The following is a 24,310-nucleotide window of genomic DNA, read 5'->3' as shown; positions in this document are numbered from 1 at the left end:
GGATTTTTGCTTCAATTAATTTCCATAATGGTTTTCTCAACCATTTTAAACTTTTAAAATCTACACCCAGTAAGCAGCACAGTTCCACATCTCAAGTACCTGTGCCTGAAAGCAGCTTGTATGCTTCACACTGAAACTGGCACCCACTAGTACTATTCAGCAATTGTCTTGTGGCACTGGAAGAGAGAGCTTTCAGTGTACAGTAATTTGTATCAGAACCATTAATGTGATTGGATATTTATCTTTGGAAATGCCACACAGAAGCAGACAATCTAAAACTGAATTCCACAGGACTTATACCAGAATACAACAGAAATGCATCACTGAAAAATGTATCCCCTTTGAGAAAGTTCCTCGTGTATTTCTTCATGGCATTCAGGATTTTTAACATTCATTAATGTAATTAGGAAAAAAATTCCTAAGATGGTTTCAGTTTGGATGGTGGTGGGGGAAAAAAAAAGCTATGTAAGAAAGATACAAGCCTACAAAAACAGCACAGATCTGCTCTTGGTCAAAGCTCTTTATAATAACAAATATGTAGAAAATAAAACATTCAAATGCTGTTCCCCCACTGGAGTTACTAAACTGGAACTGATTTGGGATTGGAGCTGTAGAAGTAGGAGTTTAGGAATACAGAATCTACTAACTGTGAGGGAGCATCAGAGCCATCTACTGGGGTCAGTCCATTCCTGCTGCACAGGCTTGTCTGATAAGCAACTATCTCCTCAAAATTGAAATACTACAGTGATATTCACCTGTAAAATTGCTGTTAAATAAAAATTTTTTAAAAAATCCATAAAATCTAAGAGAAAATAGAAGCTGTATCGCTGATGAATTGGATGCGAGGAGAGGTTTCAGTAGTTTCTCCTTACTTCAAGTTCTAGAAATACCTTTTTAAAAATGGTATTTACTTGTAAATAACACAAAGGAATGTCTTCTATGAGTGTTTGGATGATCAATTTAAATGTAAAAAATATATAATTAATATTTTTATTATTACTCATTAATTATTGTTCAAATCTGAGATTGAGATTTTTAGATGTCTTTCCCCAAACAGAACTTTATATGTGTGCATATATTTTTATATATATATATATATTTAGACACACATATATAAAAGGAATAATTTCCTGCTATAACTCAGTCAAGCATTAGAGAGCAGTTCCTGCGTCCTGTAAACATATCAGAATAGCCACCTCCACTCTCCAAATATTTGATTTACCACAATACTGTAACAGAATTTATTGGAATTTGCAGAGCTAAATTTTCAACTAGGCTTTAATAACTCCCACCCTAAATATTTTAAAGCCTTCTTCCAAAATAGATTGTGTATATACAGAGAAAAACTTCATATTTGTAGGTACTAAGAAGCTACACTTTGAAACTTCTAAAATCAACATGCAGTTCCTTTACCTGTATTGGCCAGGAAAACATGCACTTTTTCAATTATAAACACTTTCACAAGACAATATAAACAATCAAAAGTGAGATTAATTTATCTGCATTATAATCATACTCCCATCTTCTCCCTTAATTTGACCATGCTGCCCTCCTGTGGATGTCAGGACATGTATAATGCCATGGCCCAGACGAAGAAAATCTGGTTCAAATCGATCCCTGTTACCTGCTTGTTACAGACTGAGGAGGATAGAAAATGCCACTGTGTAATCACAAAAAGTGGTTAAATTAAACTTCAGGGCGAGGACTGTGAAACTGATATTTCAAATAGTTTTTAAAAGACTATTTTAAATTAGTAGAATTTCTTATTGTTCCACAAATCATGAATCTGTGGGAGCACAGAGTCATACATATTAATAAATACATTTATTCTCGAATTAGGAGGGAACATTCATCGCAAAATGATGAGTTATTTCATCTGTTGAAGTGCGAACACAGTTGAACGCATATATTATAAAGATTATCCAACAACTCAAAAAGCATAGAAATAGTTTGCAGAAGTATCAGTATTTGGTAAACAAAATGATGTTAATTAGTTAAACTGCAATCGTTTTTGCCTGGTACAGAGATACCGCACACATCTTGAGAAATTATTGAGTAAAAAATATGTTACATCTTTAATGAAAAATATAAAAGATGGTTTGGAACTGAAGAACCTAAAATAAGGGGGAGCTCTATAACCAATTATTCAAAGAAATTATCTCATGCAGAAAAAAATTATTTGTTTATCGATTACATTCACATTAAGTCTCTGTCGTTAGAAGGTGTGTTAATAATCAACTGGAAATTAATATTATGCACTAAAAAGTTTGTATAACTTGAGCTCATCTATACTCAAAAGTTGTCAGATTTGTTAAATCACTGGTTTAAAACAGAACAGTGCAAAACAGATCCCTACACCCCTAAAGTACAACTGCTGGAGTGGCACAGCACTGTTGGTTTTCTTCAGACTTCCAGAAATCTGTAAGTGCTGACATACTGTGCTTAAAGTCTTAATGAAAAAAAATGTTTTAAATACTTTTCTCTCTAAAGAAAGACTAAAATTTTTAAAAGCTGAAAAATGTGGTGCTATTTTCTGATGCTAAAATATGTTAGGAAGTAAACACTTTTTCTTTAGAAACTTCTTTGTCTTTAACTCAGAAACAAAAATGAAAAGTGAAATGTTACATTTTAAATCAAGCCACTCTGTCAAAATATTTTTTATATTGTTGAAAAGACTGTGAAATAAATAAAAAGTCTCAGGAATGTGAAAAAATATAAGAAATTCTTTTGGACCAAACTACACAAGACATTTAGTTTAGTCATATGCCATTTAGTGCCAATTAGTGAAGTTGCTGACATGCCATTTCAATAAAAAACAAATGACCTAAGTAGTGGGACTAATTAAATGAAATAAGATAATTAAAGGCTTCTCAATATATAATAAAAAATATGGCTGAAAGTGTTCTATACTGTTGTCTTTTTATTTTCCCATTATCTGTCATTTTCTGCTGAGTTTTAATCAGTGTATCTATATGCACAAAACATAGTGTCCAGATGTTAATGTGCTGATGGCAAGAATCAGGTGTTCAATTAAAATATATTGAGTGTGCAAGGAAAAAAATGAAGCCTTCTATTAAGGAGACTATACACAGCTCAATTAAAAATGAATGTAACATTAGGTTGAACACCGACATTCTGTAATGACAATAAAATTTTACATTACATGATTATTTTATTAACTTAACAATCCAATTCTAATCTAAGGATCCCAGTTATTTTCTTCTAGAAAATGGATCCATTGCTTCTCAATATACAAAACAATGGTAAAGCTGCATTTACAGTTGTTGGTTTCCCTCCTCTGAAGCTTTTTCAATTTTCATCAGTAGTGAATGAAAAAAACCCAATTGTAACATCTGTACCATTTGTAGAGATCTTAGCCTAGCAAGTATTCTCAGCTTCTGGCAATATTTGTCACATTTTATAACTGTCCCAGATGTGTTGCTTGAATAACTCTAATTTCATTTGGATGTTTTCATTACTCAGAATGTGTTTCTAAAGGGCTTGACTAAAAGATCTGTAAAATGACGTCTCATGCCCAGCCTATTGCCCTTAATCTAAAAGGAATCATTCCATACTCTTAAATCTTTAGACCTTTGCTTCAGATCTTACCTTGCCCTTTGAAACTAAGACTTTAAACCAGATGAAAAAGGTTAGAGAGCTACAAACATTCAGTTTTAGAAAAGAGAATTGCTGTCAGCTGTCCAGCTGTGAGGGGAGTACATTTTTAGGCACACTTTTTCACACCAGCACTACTAAAAACTGAACCAAGTTTCTTACTTTTCCTTGGTCTATGACGTGGTGCCTTCTACTTAAGACTTTGAACTTAAAATGATCTCAAAATTTAAATTGGCAGTTAAAATCACAAAGGTAGTAACCCATGATAAAAACAGTAACTTCTAAGCCACTGATTTACTGAGCAAGGTAACTAGTTGTGTATTTAGGATTAGGTACACTTCTCTGATCGCAACCATATAGATTTTCATCTCTGGAAAAAACTATGAAGAAAAGCAGACAGCAGTTTTGGGCTGGCAATCTTCTAACACTATCAGAGAAGCTCTTCATGTGGTAAAAAAAGGGAAGCTAGTCTGACCCCGATGGAGACTTAGCTGTGGATCTCAAACCTACCCCTACCAGAACACTTCCCGTGCCAATCTGTCTGCAGATTACTCCATACAAACAGCATCTTGAGAGGCAATCTTAGAGGTCTTTGCTGTCTGCTGCTCCAAAGACAAACCACAGGATTTAACACACATGTGCAGGAATTAACATAACTTTTCTTGAGACCCAACCCAGAGCACTCCGTCCAGCCCCAGGGCTGCCAACATAAGAACAAGGACCTGATGGAGTGAGTCCAGAGGAGGGTCACAAAGATGCTCAGAGGTATGGAGGACCTCTCCTATGAAGAAAAGCTGAGAGAGCTGGGGTTGTTCAGCCAGGAGAGGAGAAGGCTTTGAGGAGACCTTAGAGCAACTTTCCAGAACCTAAAGCAAACCTACAAGAAAACTGGAGAGAGACTTTTTGCAACGGTACGTAGTGATGGGACAAGGGGGAATGGCTTTAAGCTAAAGGAGGGTAGGTTTAGATTAGATGTTAAGAAGAAATTCTTTCCTGTGGGGGTGGTGAGACACTGAAAAAGGTTTCCCAGAGAAGTTGTGGATGCCCCATCCCTGGAAATGTTCAAGGCCAGGTTAGACGAGGCTTTGAGCTACATTGCTGAACAGGCACAAAGTTAATTTAAAATGGGATTAAATTAAAACAGGTTTGTGATGGTAAGCACACAAAAAAGACCATTTGTAGTGTGGGATGAGCTCTTCTTTACAGTTTTTATTTAAATAAAAAGACAGAATGAGCTAACAGTGCAGAACTCTGTATGAAAGCATCACCACACTGATGACATTGCAGAAACTGCCAGGCTACCACAGTGATGTCTATTTGGGGATGAGGCGTACTCAAGGCCCCCGACAAAACAGTATTGATCTGCCAACACAATTGTGTTGACATTTAGCAGAACATGGACTATTTAAAGAGAGCCAACTATGACAAACATACTGTTTGAATAAAACAGGAGTAGTGCAGGACCATGAGGCTCTGCTATTATGTCAAAATTAAATGCAATATTTTAATAATTGAAATTATACTACTGTGGAGAAAAAACAAAACCAACAAACCACTTAATTGAATTTATAAAGAGTTACCTCTGTCTTTACATTCAGTATTGTGTTAGAATTGTTTTTGCCCATAAAGAATAGTGTATTATGAATTGAAATCCACCCTCAGACCTACGATAGCACAACTGACCCTACAGTTTCTGAGGCAGCATTCTGACACATGGGGTGGATTAGATTGGTTACATACTTTTAGTTTCTGAAAAAATTTTGCTGCCACAAGTACCTTTGATTTTGTAAAGGTTTATATTCCAAAAGACAAAAATTAGGTGAATTTTACCTTCCTACAAGTAACAGATGGACAGCACAAGAGACAGAAGGACATAAGAGGTAGGTGGCACGCCCCCATCCTTGCAGTTAATAGGACTGGCACTCTCGGTATTGAAATAATGCCAGGCCAGGCCAGACCATATGCAGTGTCAACTCTCTTAAATTTGATGTCACAGATTAGTGTATGGTATCAAGAAACAACTCAGATCACCTGACGAGAAAGGCTAATAAATAAACTGCGTCTTTCACCTGCATTATATGGGTGCTATGCTTATTTGTAATGGAATAAAGCAATACAAACCAAATCTAAAACAATTATTGAAATGATGTTTGGTTCTGCAGACTGGGAAAATAAGAATATTGCTTAGGTGACTATGTACAGCATAATCTTATGAATCTCATAATCAATTACATCTTCATTACTACAGACTCATGCATGTAAGGGAAGTTTCTGGACAACTTTCAAAAGAAATTTGGATGGCAAAAGTTAAAACATTTTAATCTGAAATAAATAAAAATATAATACAAAATAACACATAGAGTCTACCATATATAATTCTGGAATAGGCTAAGAAGCAGGAATACTTGCACGCAATTTCATTCTAATGATACTGTCAGCATATTTTGGGTGCATTTACAGAGCAGCAAATTCAAGCAAAACTAAAAGTCAGATTTTGCTGTGAATTACACTTTTCCAAAGCTATGGGAACTGTGTAAAGATAGCATACAGAAATTTCAGGAGAAGCCAACCTGAATTTTCCAGTCAAACCAGAGTCTCCTCAACTACGCTGTAGAGTTACTCTGAAGTTCCTGATACTCTGAACTTATCACTGCAAATTTTAGAACACCTCTGATAGGATAAATTTCTTCATCATTTATGGCATTAAAAAAAGCAGCCTACTTCATGCTTTCATTTCAGTAAGACAAATGATGCATAGTCAAAAAAAATGTCCTGCCTGTATTTCACCTCACGTCCATGAAATTACTCAGATCATGATCTTCCCTGCAAGACCCCAATAAGGCATATGTTTTGCTACAGCATGACAACGTTTAATTTTTTAATACTACCTTCAACCCACATAGCACTGACCCACATAGCCCATCTAGTCTACTTACTTGGAAGAAAAAACACATGCAAATGAAACTTAAAAGGTATTACTTGGTGTTTTAGAAAAGAACCCCAGCTACAGATCAAAGTATTTTCTCAATTCCTCCCCTAAAATTTAAAGAACTTAAAGTCTATTTTCAGTAAAATATTACTGCATCATTTCACCTTCTAAGTTACCACCAGGTTTGCTCTTTTTAATGAAATACAGAAAAAAAAATTTTTTTGCACATTAGTAACTTTCCAAAGTTCTGGTTTGAGCACATCCAAAACCAGGAAAGACTGTTTAGATTGCATTCTTTTTATTTTTCAAAAATCCAATAAAGCAAATATTTACAAGCACAAATGCAAGATTTCACACTATACCATGTATTTCATGTACTTTCAAGATTGAAGCCTTAATGGAACCCTTGACATGGGCATCAGTAGAAGATGTTGCCCAGTTTGGCCCAACCACTCTCAGGTACTTAAATCAAGTACCTAAAGAAAAAATGATTTATCTACATTGGTAAATCAGTCTGAGTAAGGAGCATGCTTTTGAAGAAAATCCCTTCATTGCCCCAAAGTTGCAGCACTTGGTTCACACTGCAGAATTGATTCAGAGCAGGTGAAAAAGGCTCCTCTTGAATTAAATAAAATCAGCTGCGGTGCTCAGCTAGTGTACCTCACATATTCCAGCCACTAGGGTGCTGTAAGTCTAGGACAAGACATGACAGAGACTAAACTAAATCCCCAGAAATGCATATGAGGTGATTACCAGATCCTCAGCAATCACTCAGTCTCTGTACAGATCTGTTTGGACACACGTCACACTTGGCTCCCTTTGTAGTCAAGGAGACAAATGCCAAACAGAGTTCAGGTCTTCCAGATTACCATCTCTTTCTATTGAGTAACAATTTTGGTGGCCATCAGCGGCTAAAAATCCTTCATAGGTGCCTCAGAAAAGTCCAATTTACTGCTCTTTGAACCATTCGTTCTTTAATTCTTCTCTCTGCACGGTAGGATTATCACATGCAATTAGCCCTCTTAGTACAGGGCTGAATCTCACCCCACTGTTTCAACAAGTGGCTGTTGCTAGAAGGTACTCAGTCGACCAGGCTCTCTCAGCAGTGATGCTGCATTCGAATTTGCCCAAGTGGACAAGATATGAATTAGGAGTCAGTCACATAAAATATGAGGACAAGTTCTAAGTGATGCTGCAGCACAGCTCAACACCATCTTTATGGCCTCTTCTCTAATGTGCAGAGGTTTTTCACTTATTTTTTTTCCTCGCACATGCACACAAAGACCAGTAAGTTGAGATGGGAAGAGCTTTAAAATTAAGAATTTAAAGAGCTTAGAAGTTAAGTTAATTGATAGTACAGACTAGAAAAGTCTACCTAGCTGTTCTATGGGTCACTGAGATGTTTGGTCATAGGTTCTGAGATACTACAGAGACAAGAATAAAAAGAATTGGCATTTACATATGAATGCAAGGCACCATTAAGGTAAACCGTAAGGGATAATCCATGCCAAAAGAAGAGTTTAGGACAGTGAGACTGTGAGTAACTGCATTAAAGGCTGAGAAGAGAACAAGGTACAAAACCCAGTAGGCAGGAAATGGACAGGTACCAGGCATGACCACTCATTCCAACTGCTTATTTTGTAAGGTTGAATAAGGACTTTAGCAAAGACAAACCAAAGAAGAATTTGACACACATGCAGTACTGATTACGGGGCGTTTCTATACCTAATCAATTACGCATATTCCATCCTAGTGAAGGCAAGAGGATATTGAACAAGTGTTGCTACAGTTACGATCTAAAGACAATACATATACAACTGAACCTGCATCACTCTGCCCATCACAGAGCTGAAGAAAGCCCATCTTAACATTTCAGAAGCATGGAGCTTTAAGATGAAATATGAAAAAAGAAACACCCTATATAAACAGTTGTAATGATTTTTTAATGCGAGACTACAATCACAATTTAAATATAAATTACATATTAATAAGAACAGATTCTTAAATCTATTCTCAATTCCTTTACTTCATTTTTTAAAAAAGCTGTGAGCAAAAGTAAACCAAAATTTTTCATAAGAAAAGAAGTATTGTAAGTTTTACTATCAACCTTACCTAATCCATAGATATTTTTCACATGAAATCTGTTGTGATTAAGCTAAGTGAGTTTGGATCTAAATTTATATCTCAGCTTTTACAAATATTTCAGATTAATTACTATGGAATAAATGAAGAATGACACCTTAATTAGTAATGCTTCTCTTAGCAATTAGGATTCTCTTGGCTTCTTTTAGCAATTAAAGTGGCAGTGACATATCATTAAGGTCTTCAAAGATTCCCTGTGCCTCTCAGAAGTAATTACTGTGTGAAGCACTGAAAATCAGGCTCATAGCTATAATCTGCTCTCTAAGGATCTAGCAGCAGGATAAACACTTTGGCTTCTTCCTTCCATAGTAATTTTGCATTAACCCATTATCATTATCCAATCAATCATTAATGTAATTTTAATGTGTCATTTTTCATGAAGTTCAATTTCATTTTTAAAAAGTAACTGATTATAGTAAATTGATTTTGCAAAAATGTGTAATAGTAAAATCATTTAAATGAAAACAGTTATCACATTAGCACTTTTCTCCATAGCAAGATGCTAACATTCATTTAGCACAATGAAATACCAGCATTAAGCACAAAGTAGCATAACAGCAAATACTTACATGAGACACCTTGGTATAATAATAGTAACACCTTCATGCATCACTAAACGTGCAGCTTATAACGTATATAGGAAATTTTGACCTTAATATATACATGTTCCTTTATGAATGTACAAATGAGGACAGGTTTGTCAGAATTTAGCAAGATAAGATAGCTACAGCTACATGAATGGCATTTTTGACTCCAGACAAAATAAACAAAAAATATACACCACTGCTTTTGAATCCAATTTAAATTTGCTTTTTCATGATGGGCCAAAATTTGACCAATATTTCTGCAGAAAATAAATCCACTGTTCTAGTTTTTTAGTTTTCCTTTACTTTCTCAGCAGTCTCATTCCACATGTCAGAAGTCTTTTAAGTACTTGGGTTTACTCTGTGCTGGGACTTATGAGTTTTATTTTGCAAAAAGGGATTCTCACACGCTTGTCTTCAGGGGCCCAGGGTCTTGGATCTTCAGAGTCAGCAACTGTCTGGGACTTACTCTTGAAAAGAAAGATATTATCCTCTTCGTAAATTTTATTGAAAAGCTCTTATGGCTTCAAAGGAATCATGTTAACTTCATGCAGTAGTTAACTTACAGATCAGTCATACCAGCCCTTTCCAGTACAAGGTGTTTAGCAATGACTACATTTAATGAAGTATTCTGAAGTTTGCAGCCAGGATACTTTTTATAGCAGTTTGTGACATATTCTTCTTCAGGATTTTTCACTGAGTAGAGAAAATATGATCTACACATACAGATTTGTGGTGCTGGATATTAGATGACACTTTGGCACACCCTGATGTAAAGTAAGGAGCAGGCATTCCTGAATGGTAATTCCTGAGTGGTATTTGCTGTGCTGTATACTTCAGGTGCTGATCACATTTTTTTACCAACCCCCCTTTTTTTCTTCAACAGTCCACTGTCTGCAATTCAAACAAAGCCTATTTCATCAGCCACAAAACATATCTTCCGCGAGTGGTAAAGACCTGGCCTTAATACAGTTTGCTTCAGCACTACAGAACCACCTACCGCTACCGTGCTTGTCTTGATCAAACCTGAGATTGTCATGCTAGGTCTAGACTGAACATGGATTGGGAAACGAAACTTTGTAGTTCACACCTCTTTTGTCTTTGAAGTCAAATAAACTCACCTGAAACTCTGGTACTTCTTTACACCTTCCTGTCAGAAATTACAATGAAATCTTTTGCCCAGTGTCTCAAAGGTATATGGCAAGCAAATACAAGGTCACATTGTCCATGCATTGAGTCTGAACATGAGCCAACTCTAATTCAAAAGTGTTGTGAACATGTGAGTGACCCCAACAGTTCTGTAGTGCAGGTGCTGGCATCACAGTGTCAATTTTTTGGTTTTGTGTTGGGTTTTGGCCAAATACTATGTCTCCCTGTCTCTGCTACCAAGCCCCATGACCTCTTCAATTACAGTAAAAGCAATCTCCAACTCACTTTTTCTTCGTAAATAAGTTTCTTTATGAGACAATTCCCTTTGTTCATTTTCTGTATTCCAGACATCCTCATTAGTTTAAAAGGTACTCTTTGGAAAAGAGTTCCTCTGTGTGGGTAGATGAGAATGAGGTTCTTTGGACACCTTGGGCACTACAGAGGCCAGCTAGACCAAGCAAACATTGTTGCATCCCATTTGCCGGTAACAAATGGAGAGACAAAAAAAACTGTGCACAACATAAAATCATAGTGAGAGGGAGTGACTAAGTTTTACTTAGACGCAGCTGAGATGAATACACACAATTCCTGTGATAGGATCATCTTACAGCAGACTGCTGCATCCCACAGTGTTTCAACATGTTGTAGCAAGATTTCACAAGGCAATGACTGTGACAGACAGGAATCAGGAGTATTTTTGTTATTTGGTTAGTGAATCAAGAACAAATCTTCACTTTGAGGTAGGCATCCCTTTCCCAAACATGAAGAAGACTGGCTGAGGATTATCTTTTCACAGAGGAGTTTCAAATGGCACAAAGCTAGTCGAAAAATCTCTCATTTGTATATGGATTGCTGGTCATCTCAAAGAAACTGGAAGGCCTGATGCTGGCAGTGGGCAATCTCTCAGGCATTTTTAGAAAGATTTACCTTCTAAATGTATTTGAGACTAATTAGGAGTAATTGTAGAAGAAATGACAAAGATATTAACTACTGTTCTTAGGATAAGAAATTTTTTTGAACAAAACCAGAGGTATTAAAAATACAAATGGAGCACGTCTGCTGCCAAACAGAACAAGCTGTATGTGTTAGAGGACAACACAAATCCTAAAAAGTCACCATTGTAGACATAAAATTCTCACAGGAATTAATATAAGTGATGTTTATTTAATATAAAATATTTATTGAATTTTGCAAGATTTGAATAAGGATGAATTTATTCATCTTCATAACTATATAAATAGAAACTACTATATAAAGATCAGTATAGTAGGAAATCCAAGAAATACCAGTAGAAATGAAGTTATTTCTCCTAATTGTATTGTTACTTGTAGCAAAAATGTCTTACTATCTATCAAATTAGTCTGAGTTTCATTTAAAATAAAAGGAAACCAGGGCACTTTCACTTGGGCAGCTATGCAGTTTATCTTTTACCTGAATTTAGATTTCAGAAACTGTGAATTAGGCAGAAGAAAAAGATGACATGCCTGAAGCACACCTCTTGTTCTGGTAGTTCACCTTTTCAAAGCTTTGCATCTGGTCACAGGGCATTTATTTTAATTTAGGAGATAACCTATATTTCTGAGCGCAATATATATAGAGAGAAGTTTACCTTACTACCTCCAGTGTACCTTTCCTGTTTTTCAATAGCCAGTGTCTTAGGCCAACCACTTAGATAAACCAACGTGACAAGGTATCCCACCCTACATAGCAGTTGCTTTGAGAAAACTCAGAGAACTCTTACAAAGCCTAAACACCTAAATTTTTTGGCTGCTATAGTGAGGCCATATGATTAAATGATCAGAAAAGAATTCCAAATTATCTGATGCTATATAAAGCTTGCAAAATTCAAACAAACTCAACAGTTTCTTCCATCTGACTTCTCCTATGCTTCTTGGTCTTGACATTCACAAACCAAAAAATAAGCATTCTGCCAAGGGACAGGGAGAACTTTGCTCTTCGAGGCAGTAGCTGAAGTCATTGCTCTGCTACCCTTTTCCAAGAAGAAATGCAATAGCAGCAAACAGAAAGCTAGATGGTGCTACTATGCTGACTTTATGGTTACAACCAGATAGGCAGCACACGAGCTTGGAAAGACAAATCAAATACTATAAAGGGATCCAGAGGAGTTTACATATGTAGATAAAGAAATGCTGTAGATAGGTAAGCATTTGAGTATTTTAACATTTGGTTCATGCTATGTTTATAAGAAATGAAAGACCAACAGGAATCTCTAAGATAATCAGCTCTTGCTTTTGAAAGAGGAAAACATTAAGGAGAAACATATTTTCAGTAACTGTTGAAAAATAATATACCAAGTTTTATCTCATAGAAAGCAGTACTAATTGAAGAAGTCTATGCTTCGTATTAACATATAATAACAAGCATTAGTAAGAATTTTCTAAGATGTTGCAAACATCTTAGGTATTATTGTAGGTTTCTAACACTTTCCTTCACTTTGAAGCAATTCTACACCTATTCATTTAAGAAAAATTAAACTTGAAGTTTAAATGAGCCAAAAATTTCTTTCTATTTCATCTTTTTACTGTTGGTAAAACAGATTTTTTAGAGTTATTCTGACATATTTGTGTGTTTTGGCTCAGAGACTAAGGACTGACACATTTCAAATTACAAAGGCTTATCTGTGACAGGGAGCTTGCAGTACTTGCTAAGAGAAGTGTGATTGTATTCCTGACATCTTACATTATCTGCATAAGTAACCCATAATTACAATAGAGTAATTGCAATGTATTCACCTTGCATATTTTTCTGAAATCATGATTGTGGGAGCAGATCTCATCTTCAGATCAAACCCAGATTACACATCTTCAAATTGTAAAGGTAATTCTGTTTCTTGTCCTGCTCTTCTTTGCCAGGTGACCATGAACAAACAGCCTGTAAGAGCTGGCACCAGCCTCCTTCTGGCTGACTTCAGTGCCCCCGTGGCTCTTCTCAGCTGAGCTGTGAGCTCAGTAGCAGCAGTGACTGCAGTTTATCCAGGCAACAGGCACGCACAGCAGCCCTACCACTGAGAAGCCAGCAGACCCCAGTGCTACCCTCAGCTTTGTCACCAAATTGCCCATGACCTTGGGTGATCTCTGTTTATTCCCGTGTTTCATTTCACTCAGCTGCAAACCAGATTATACTCATCTTTCTCTCTAAGGATAGGTGACAAATATCATAAAAATGAGAGGAAAAAATTACTTATCTTCTAATTCGGCATCTTAGAAGACTGCTAACCAGAGCATTTGTCTCACAGATATCCTTTAGTTCTGAAACTACAGCAGAAGGAGGAGAAATGTGATTCTTCTGTCACATTCAGGAACCAGTAGCTATATTTACTGTTCATGAATACTGTCCTAAGAGCACTTCAGCCAATTGCAAGTGCAAAAGAGAAAAAACTTAGGAGTTAGCAAATTAATGGTGATCTTATATTCTCAAAAAATACAACCATAAAAAAAACCCCAAAAACAAAAACAAAGCAAAACCCAAAACCATCAAGTTTTGAGAGCAATATGATTTCACACAGATTCCTTACTATTATGGAGACCACAAATTTAAAGAAGTCACCAAAATACTTTCATTATAGATGAGAGACAGAGAGAAAATTCTAAGTGCTTGCAGAATGTTTATTCCAAATGCAAAAGTTTAAGAAATTAAAGATACATTATTTACATATGAAACGTGTCATAGCAGAAAGCAGAACAGAACATAAAAGAATGAATTTTGCCCTTCAAATCTTGGAAAAAGTTCAGGACAAGAGCTAGGCTGAAATGTTTCACTTTGGAAGTCAAACCCAAATAATACCACTTTGTAATATTGTCCTGTTCAGGCTGTTCAATTTGCAAGAATTTAATTTTATTTTATTATTTATTTTCCTTTTTTTTTTCTTTTTTTTGTAAGACCACTGAGCATTACTAATCCTTCAAAAGCAAGCTTTAAAAAAAAAATCCCAGTATTCCTTTTTTTATTTCTAGATTGGAAGCAATAGAATAATACCCTTTAGTAACCACTAGGCTATGCTAAGATACAACTAAACAGGCACACAATCTACTTTTTAAAATAATGCATGATTTAAATGCACACAGATGTGCAAAGGCACATCAAAAAACCCCCATGCATTAGAGAAGGGATTTAGAGTAACCCACCTATCTTGAGTCAATTAACCGGTCCTGCTGGGGTTTTCAACCCTAAAATAATTAGGAATTAAGGAGATCCAACTGAGCTTTCCTGAAGCAAACAGTACCTCCCTAATGCTGCTATTCTAACAAATAGACCTTTCAACAGAAATAAACAGGTTTTTAGTGTTTTATAGAGGAAGTTTTTAGCTCAAATTTTACTCCTTTCCTTTGATGGTTTGTTTTAGATTCAAGATTGCAACAGAAAAAAATATTAGAAATGCTAAAAAATCTCCTTTTGTATGGATATTTGCTTTACTAAATAAAGGAGATTTAAAAAATATCTCATATGTGCTCTTCATTTTAGATAAGGGAAAGGTTACTGCATTCTATGAGAAGACAAATGCAATACAAATTATGAGAAAGGAATCTAAAATATCATGAATTGTCAATAATTGGAACTGTTCTACAAATCCCCCTTAATGAGCAATATTTACCTTGTCACTACTCAGACTAGCTGTGTATGCTTTGCCTTGTAATATACTGACAGGATTCAGATACAAAAGGATATTTATATACCTTTTCAGATTAATTACTACTTTGAGAGCCTTTCATGTAAGAATAAAAATAAAACTGTAAAATAAGTAATAGGATTATGTTTACTGTAAGATGTATAATAGTGTTCAATTTTTTTAAAGCATGTAACAGAATACATTGAAAAAACATGAATTGTTTCCTTGAGCAAGTGTTTTTTTGAAATCATATTTGTGGAGTAACACTAGATTAACTGTATGAATGTGTCAACATAAACATAAACCTCTTTGTTGGAGAAGTACAAATGAACTGCAATTGAGATTCACAGTAGTGTTGAGTCATAAAGACTTTTATTTCTTGCTCTTAGAAAGGTTAAAATTCATAATTAAAAATCCCAAGTTTATAATCTAATTTAAAATATAATTTTTGGTTATGACTGTGGAAATCAGAGAGAACATGATCTGAAGGTGATGCAGTCCAGAATACTGTTTGTGACTGAAGTACACGGCAGTAAAATTTGTAGAATTCAGTATTCTTGAAGCATAAATGCAAGACAAGTTTTGAAGTCTTCCAGCATATCCTCTGTGTCAGTAAGTAAAGTCAGTCTTAAAAAGGAAAAACTTTTCTGAAGAGATAAAATTGAAAATCCACCATTTGACTGGGCCTGTGGGTTTTCCCAACCCTGCAGAACCTGAAATATTGGGCACAGTTCCCATATCTAAAAAAACTGTGTCTTATTGTAATTAGATAGAGTATTAATCTACTAAAACCCATCCCTCTGCAATTGGCTGTGGGATAAAATTGGAATTCAACTCGGAATCACTTTTGAGACTCTCAACTGAAAATAATTACGTAATACTAACAGATTGCCTTCTTTTCCTAAGAGACATAAGAATCTTGTACATTAGTTTGTTAACTCAGACTAACACACAGAAAACATTACGTTGTCTAGTTCAAACTTTGGTTAAGGATAAAGCTTCTGAAAAATACAATGAAGAATTAGAACTTAGCTGGGTTGAACACACTAACTACACTAGAACTCTGTTATAAAGCTTGTAAAATTCAACTTGCTGACATGATGAAATTCCAGGAGAAAGGATGATCACATTCTGTCATCCTTCTATATCGCTTTCTTTTGTGTACTCTATGACACGGTACTTAAATATATGACCACATTCTAACAATCAAATAAAATCAAATAAAATCAAATAAAACATAAATAACATAGACAAAAACCTCCCAGTTGTTTTCACTATTCAGGATAGCAGCAGCTGCCTTTGAGCTGTTCAGCACTTTATTTTGTCCTATGGCCTCCTTCATTATGTTTTATGCAAACACTGCTTTACAGAGAGACTTGATATTTGCATTTCCACATTGTACAGGTTTTCCAGGGAATTGCAGAGCCTAGCACTGTTATAACCCTGCCCAGCAGAGCACAAGCCTTTTGCTGAGCGAAGTGACGATGCTTCCACTCCCCCAGCTCCTCTGGAGTGTGGGAACCTTTTCTACCAGATGCTTCCAAAGATTTATCTTCATATGTGTATGATCCTGGGAGGTGGTACTACTGTCCCTTGATAACAGGACAATTGAAATACTAAAAATTTTAGGCTTCAGAGATTAATTTTTAGGATACCTGGACTTGTACAGCACAATGAGTATTTAAAGTCCCATTTCCACTGACTTCAGCTAACAGCTGAGTGTTGACCACCTCTATAAAATCAGATTCCAGTTTATCAAACTGGACACAGGAAACAAGTAACATCAGTTACTGTAGGTGGAAACATTTCAGTCTCTTATAGGAAACTTCTGTGCAGAACAAATGGGGATAAAAGCCAGTTTCTTCCAAGCAACCCTCAACTATTTTAACTGCAAAATATTCCTTTGCCTTTCTGATGATAAGGTCCATCATCCATCACATATATCCAGTCTCTTCACAAATGCAGATTTCCCTGATAACACACTATCAGTTCAGAACCAGAGCAGCTTTAATATGTGTATTAAAGCAAGTGGGAATCGCTCTTGAAAAAAACCAGCAAATGACCACTTTATACTCACCCAGGAAGTCAAGAGAAGGCTGCAGAGAGTGCCTGGATGATGGCTCTTTGTAATATTAATAGTTCCTGACTGTATATACTAAGAATTCTACTAGCAGGTGTTCTTTTCCCTCCAAACAAATACCCTCTTCCTTCCTCTTCACTGCAACTCCAGTGTTTTCTACAATACTTCATCAATCTCTTCAACAGTTATTGAAGGAATTATTAAGTTTTTATTTCATTTCACATATATTAATGGGGGACAAGTCCATACATCCCTTCGTGCCCTAACTTTTCTTAACAAGTATGCAGGTAATAATCATTACAGCTAATAGCTATAAGGAAGTGGAAATGATGACTGACCTAGAGCATTTTTGGTGGGAAGAACTACAATATCTGCCTGGAGAATAGTGACAGTAGTGATCCTGAAATAAAATGCAGAAGTAAACAACTGTGCCAGGAGATTAGTATTCAAAATCGATCTGAGGAAGTAACCATCAGCAGCAGATGAAATGGATAACGATTAAATTAAATTACTGACAACAATATTTGATGGGGTTCTTTAATGGTCAGACAAGACTACTGATATAAACCAGCAAGGTTAACTGAATTGGGGGGGCTAGAAGACCCTCTGAAGACCCCAGAAGAACATCTTCTTGCCAAGACAGCCTCTGGGGAAATAGAGGAGCATGATGAGAGGAAGTGTTGGAGCCTTCTCCTTGTTGCTGGATCCAGTTGCATGTTACACTCTAATTGGGGGTGCAGAGAGCATGACCCCAACATTATCAGTGACCTGATCAAAAATGGGAACTTCTCCTAGTCATTGCTTAGGATAGGGGCATGGCAGCACAACACCCCTGATGTGTGTAGGGTGAAGTTTGCAATTGAACCAGGTCATGTGCAGATGAAAATGCTGCACATCATTCCTTGCTGATGTGGTTTAAGTCAGCCTGCCTCCATGCTGCCTTTTGACAAGCCTGCTGAAGAGGGCAGGTAGCACCGTGCCTCCCTGCATCCTGCACTACTGCCAACGGGCTGAAAACCTTTCAGCAGCAGGAAACTGAATCCATGCTAGTGGGCTGGATCTAGATAAAGATGTGCCACCATCACCAAACCCTTTCACTGGTGTTTGGTGAGTGCAAACGAACGGGCCAGGAGGTGGGACTCACAGGAGAGCTTTATGCTTTATCATGCTTTAGTACAAACACTGTTCTCTCCTCTCCAGCTCCTCTCTACTTCAGCTTATTCATGTCAGCTGAGTCTTCCTGCTCTCTCCTGCTACATTATCCCATTTCCCTTATGTATTTGCTGCCCTGCTTTGAAGTTTTCTCATCTCAGTTCCAGTCTCCAAGCACAGTAGCTCCAGTTCCCCCCTGACTCTATGACTAGTTTCTCTCTCTTTCCTCGTAACTCCTGGTCACCAGTCACAGGTCTCCATCTAGCAAGTCTCATTGTTACAGTCCTAATCATAAGTGTCTAAGTTTCACAAAACCAAAATGAAGGACAAGATTGATACATGGGAAATCTGAGCCCAACTAATTAACACTTTGACAAAACTTCAGTCAGTTTGGTAGTTTTTTTAAAGAAAGTATCATATATAGGAAACTTTGGCAATCACTGCCTGTATACAATGAGCAGAACACAAACAGGAGGAGACCAAAAAGAAATCTAAATAGCATGGACAGTATATTGGTTCTCTGCGATTGCTTTATAAAAAAGATACAGACTTGCTTTAGCAACACTACCTGTTCTTGCAGCTGGGCTGAGGAATAGCGGTGGCAGTCGATTAAAGGAGCTGTCTTTATGAATAATCTATTCCACATAGTTTCAGTGTTAGACAGAAAAACATCCTTAAACTGGCATTCATACATACTATTTTTTCAAGAGAAAGACCATACAACAGACAGAGAAAGAAAGGGGAGACTATGTGGCAAATATCACTCCATTCAGGTATATGATTAATCCTATTTTAATGGAAAAACATTTTTCTCCTAAATATTTAGCAAAGTCCCATAAATTGTAACATTCAAAACCAGTATCTAAATGAGACTGTACTCTTAGTTCTCCATTTCAGACCTAGCTCAGCATCTGTCTTTACACATCACTGAACATCAGAAATGAATGTTATTCCTGACTAGTCTAAACTTCATGTATAAAATGCAGATGTAACACAATACCATACTATAGGAAATGTTTTACAAATTTATAAGGTTTTAAAAACTTTATGGTTTTAGATACACTTCGTAAAAACACAGGCACAGTGAGACAAAATAATAAAATAGAGACAGCCAGGAAATGGACACTTACCCACAGTGCTTCATGTGAGGTGGTTTATCCATTCTCACCGCCAGTTTAATTTTCAGGTCACTGTCCTGACTGTTTTTGGGAACTATCATTTTATGCAGATCAGGGGACTTTGGGCTATTGGACGTTGGATATAACACTACCTGCAAGTCATGAAAAGATAAACTTCAGCAAGCTAATAAAAAACACCCCTGGTAGTCTTTAATGGAAACATCTAAGCAGTGAAGATTCTTGTTGCATCTCCTCCAATATGAAAGATGACTAAAAAAGATTTCATAAATCTAATAAACCAGCAGAATCAATCTTATTGTAACAGACAAATTTCAAAAATTAACTCCTTCCTTCTCTTATAAATGGGTATTTTCATACTATGAGTTAATAAAATTTCCTCCTGTTAATACATTCTGAATTAAGAGCTTTTTTAAAAAAAAAAGAACAGTTGGCATTTCAAAAGGGTCATGTAGAATTAAACAGGAACCTAAACTTTTACATTAGTCAATGCTCTGCTGGAAACACCTTTTGAAGCAATTTTTTGTAGCATTATGTAACAGATCAGCCCTCAGTAGTGGCACTGCTTGAGAGAAGATAACCAAAGCATATGTCTTGTTACTGTCTCCAGTTTTTGATCAATAGCATCAATAAAAGTCAATTTTAGTAAAAAACCACAGAAATTGTAGATGAATTCCAAAGCATCTTTGCTGCAAATGGAATATAATAAATGTAAGATGCTATGTACAATTCACATGTGATATGACACAAACCTTTTGTTTAATCTACAGTGATAGACATAAAAAACCCCAAACCATTGAATTTTAAAGATTTATTTTTTAAAACATTTATATAAATTTCTTGAATTTTCTAACAATTAATTTTAGACTAATATTAGTCACAAGTTGTTAAATATTTATTTACCATCCAAAAAGTTTATCAATGTATAGCCAGTACAATTAAAAATTACTGCTTCATCAAATCCTTACCCACAGCGACATGTTCAGCAGTTAAATGCTGCTGGAACATAATTTCCTTTCATTCTTATTATAAGTACTACTTTTGAACCACTTTAGACTCTAAAGTATTAACATATTACTTGGGAGTCTGTCATAACATTCAGGGAGTTCTGAATTATCATTTTCATTTCAAAAATAACAACACTCTAAAAAGTACCATTCTTCACATCTTTCATTTCCTGAAAAACAGAATTAATTATTATGCTAACCATCAAGTTAAGTTCTTACACATAGTACTTGTGTCTTGTGTCATATATCTAAAACACAATATATTGTCCCCCATGTTACTATGAAGGTTAAATCAAGTATTTGAGCAAAACTGTCCAAACAGGTATAAATCTAACAGACGTTATTAAGCCAAAAATATTACAACAGTGTCATTCAGATCTAATCATCTGAAAGATGGCCTAAGTGGAAGGCCTTCAGCTTCTCATCTCAATAATTTGAAGAAGCACATCCCTGCATCCCATTAATATCAGGAGCTCCAAGCTCCTCTCAAGCAGAGAAATATGATGCATCACTCCTAATCAAATATGCAACCTTTGTAAAACCAGTGGAAGAAATAACCTGTCAGATTTATTGAGTACATTCAGTACCTTTTAAAGAGATAGCAGAAGAATCAGTATATTCTGATTTTAGCAAACCAGTAGTTTACTTTTTTTTTTCTTGCAAATGCACAGAAACCACTATCTATAACAGAGTTTATTCCTTTGTTCTGATTTTCATTCTGAGTAAAAGGCACTCGTTAAAAAAACATTTAAAAATATTATGAGCATGGCAACCTTTGCGTTCTGATGTATCAAAGGGAAAATTATTTTTGGTTATCCCTTTAACTGCAAGATTATATAAACAGAACTATTATACATTCCTTGCATTTAATCACTAGGTATTTACATAGAACTGCAGGTGATGCTAAGAATTTTTCCTTTTCTACAGGTTGCAGTTCCTGTTGTCCTGTAAAAGCTTATTACTGCTCAAGCATCTCAAGTGACATCTTTCTCCTGTCAACTTCCTGAGATTTTAGAATGCTGATGAAAATAAAAGCAGACAAGAGTATAACTAATTTATATCTGCAGTACTGACAATTCCTTTCCTGAATTTTTAAAGAAGTATTATGGGGCTTCAATTTCAAACCTCTCACTAAGAATAAGTATCTGTCAGACTGTTTAAGTATGCACTGTGTTAGGTTATACTTTGTCATGCCTTCCAGCTTTAAACAATGACAGCTTGAGAGAACTTTGTAATCAAACTTTTTGTTACACACAAACACATGTATGCACATGCACACAAAGCATTTGACAGGCATTAATTACTTTGCAATAACCATCATACTAATATTGCCCGTAGGGGCAATGATAACTACTGTGTACCATACCATCAGCACAACCTGTAAGCTCCCACAAAATCACTGAAACCAAAACACTTGGCAACTGCTCCTTGATAAGAAAAGTAAAAAATTGCTGAAATTTCTATTAAAAGCATTCTCTCCACTATGGAACACTGTAATGTGAGGTCACTGCCATTGTCCATTGAGAAGCTTTCTAGGGTTATTCTGTCTCAGATTTCCTTTCAGCACGCTTAAGGGGTTTTAATCTTCTGGTTGTTTCATAATCTACTTTAAAAAAATGAAATGGTATCAACTCACATGTTTTCTCTGGCAGGTATAATAATCACCTAGAGGATACCCTCACTGTGCCTAAAACTTCCATAAATTTCATAAAATTTCTGCTGCATCATATATTTTTGTACTATATCATATATTTCTGAACTTTTAATTTATTTTATTTTGGTTTATTTTATTGTTCATATACCTGTGGATATCACCATGGTAAGTTGTGCAGCAGCAGCACAGAGAGTTTGGACAGTGTTTACCATAATTATACTAACAGATAATCTATGTTAAAAAGTACAATGAACTGTTAATGACCAGAAAGCTACACAGTGAACATAGTTGCTGTGAATTGGATTGCTTCAACTCATGTAAGGCAAATTAATACTATCAGAACAGTGTGGGTTGAGATAATTAAGTAAATTCAATCATCTCATAAACATTAAAAAATACTTGACCATGTGTTCCAATTCTATCTAGCATTACATTTCCTCACACCACACTGTAACTGAAAAAGTGTCAAGTTCACTTTATGCCTCTACTCACCTGGATGTAAAATAAACACAGAAATCTTAAATACTATAGAGCAACATTGTAGGCATTTGTGCAAGTGATGTTCTCAAAATACTGTTTGTTAGCTGTGAATGACTGAAAATGTTTCTCTCTTGGGCTTAAAAGATGACAGGTTGAAAGACGCTGAAGCTAATATCATTTGACAACTTAAGTAACCATCATTTTTGTGATTCCATTGTGTATTTAGGTCCCCAGGTGGGTCACAATGGAAGAAGTTAATTTAAGTACACCTGAGCCAAACAGTGAATCCAGACAAGCAACTATTAATTCTATTTTTGGCCCATTGATCATATCTTCTTTTAAAGGTATGAAAGACTGAGCTGCCTAAAGTACTCTAAAAGCTTAAACAAACCAAACTGGGGGCAGTCTTGTTTTCTCAGAGAAGATAATTGAGCAAAAGGTTCAGATTGAACAGCCTGTTCAGAAATATCTCCAACAGGTACTCCCATGTTGAGATAAAACTCTCAGGCTAACCATTAATGGCTGTAGTTGTCCTGCTGTCAAAAGAATAGGCAGCCTTCAAAAGGGACTAATGAAGGCAAGCAGACTGGCAAGTTGTAAGCACCTCAAGAAATATCAAGAGTCAAGATATTCTCTACTTTTTCCCCCCTCTGACACTTGTGGCTGAGTTTCAGCCAACTTGTGTCCCCACTTTCTGGATGCTCCCCATCCCCTATTTCCACCAAAACTCATGATATTCAAGAGTTGAACCTCAGTGATAGATTTACCCACTCTTTTGACCCAAGTATTTGAGATGAGATAGATTTTATAAGTTGGGATGATCTAAGACACATTTTGAAATTTCAGATCCTGGGCACCAGACCTTGGTAATCATGGTAATTCTGAGCTGACTGTGCTGAATTTTGGCTCACTGTCACAAGCAAAAATGATGAAAGTGAAGAAGATCTGCATCTTAATGCCCTGGCTGAAGAGGCAGGTGATGTTTAGCACGCTATTACAAAAAATAGTTATCTGGCCTTCAGTACAGACCATACCACACAACCTTAAAAAAAAAGGAAGATGCAGCTTATCCACAGTCTGCTCTTCATAACACAGCCTGTGTCATCTTCAGAAAGCAAACCAAACCTCAGCCCAGCCCCAGCCCCATCCCCAGGGAGGCTCCCGATGCATGGAGGTGCCCTGGTGTCTCCCAATCCTGCCCCATGCCCCGATACCCCAGGGAGTTGCTCCTGCTTCTGGCATCCAGCTTCCTACCCTTTCTTCAAACTCTATGGTCTCCAAAAGGAAAGCTAGAAAATTTTATGAGACAAAAGTTCTCATGCCTGATGTGCTCTTTCAGAACACAAATGGTGTTAAAAATGTTTGGTTTTTTGCTGCTGGCCAAAAGGGCATTTTCTTTTTTATCTTATACCATACATAGAATGAAAACTTTCAAACTCGTATCTTAAGGTCTGGCTAAGTTACAAACAGTTGAGAACTCAATATACATCACACAGCCTTAATCATAAGCAGCTTTGTGAGGTCTGTTCAGAATAAACAACACACTCCTAGTCATGCAACAAATCCCACAACGAACTAGAGAAACCAAACTCTCTAACTCCCATGCTCTACCAGAGACATTTCTAACTCAATTTGTGATTATTTAAAGCTATGAAAAACAGCCAGTGCTTGACACGTAAGATCACATAGTCCCTCAACTCCATTTGTTGAAGCTTTCATCATGCCACAGGACTAATTAATACAATGTAAGGATTT

The 24,310-nt window shown here is 36.1% G+C and overlaps 1 protein-coding gene across 24 annotated transcripts in view; it reads right to left on the bottom strand.

The window, feature by feature from the left end:
• Window positions 1-24,310, bottom strand: part of CADPS2 (calcium dependent secretion activator 2) — a 292,479-nt gene that overhangs the window by 120,080 nt on the left and 148,089 nt on the right. For all 24 annotated transcript variants that reach the window (XM_039570658.1, XM_039570672.1, XM_039570661.1 and 21 more), the window contains exon 8: window positions 19,409-19,548. In XM_039570658.1, the coding sequence (XP_039426592.1) occupies window positions 19,409-19,548 (140 nt within the window). The remainder of the gene's footprint in view (window positions 1-19,408; window positions 19,549-24,310) is intronic.

The sequence above is a fragment of the Corvus cornix genome, chromosome 1A (genome assembly GCF_000738735.6).
Source record: "Corvus cornix cornix isolate S_Up_H32 chromosome 1A, ASM73873v5, whole genome shotgun sequence".
NCBI classification, from domain to species: Eukaryota; Metazoa; Chordata; class Aves; order Passeriformes; family Corvidae; genus Corvus; species Corvus cornix.
Note: the sequence above shows the minus strand (reverse complement) of the source record. Positions and strands in the feature narration are given on the sequence as shown.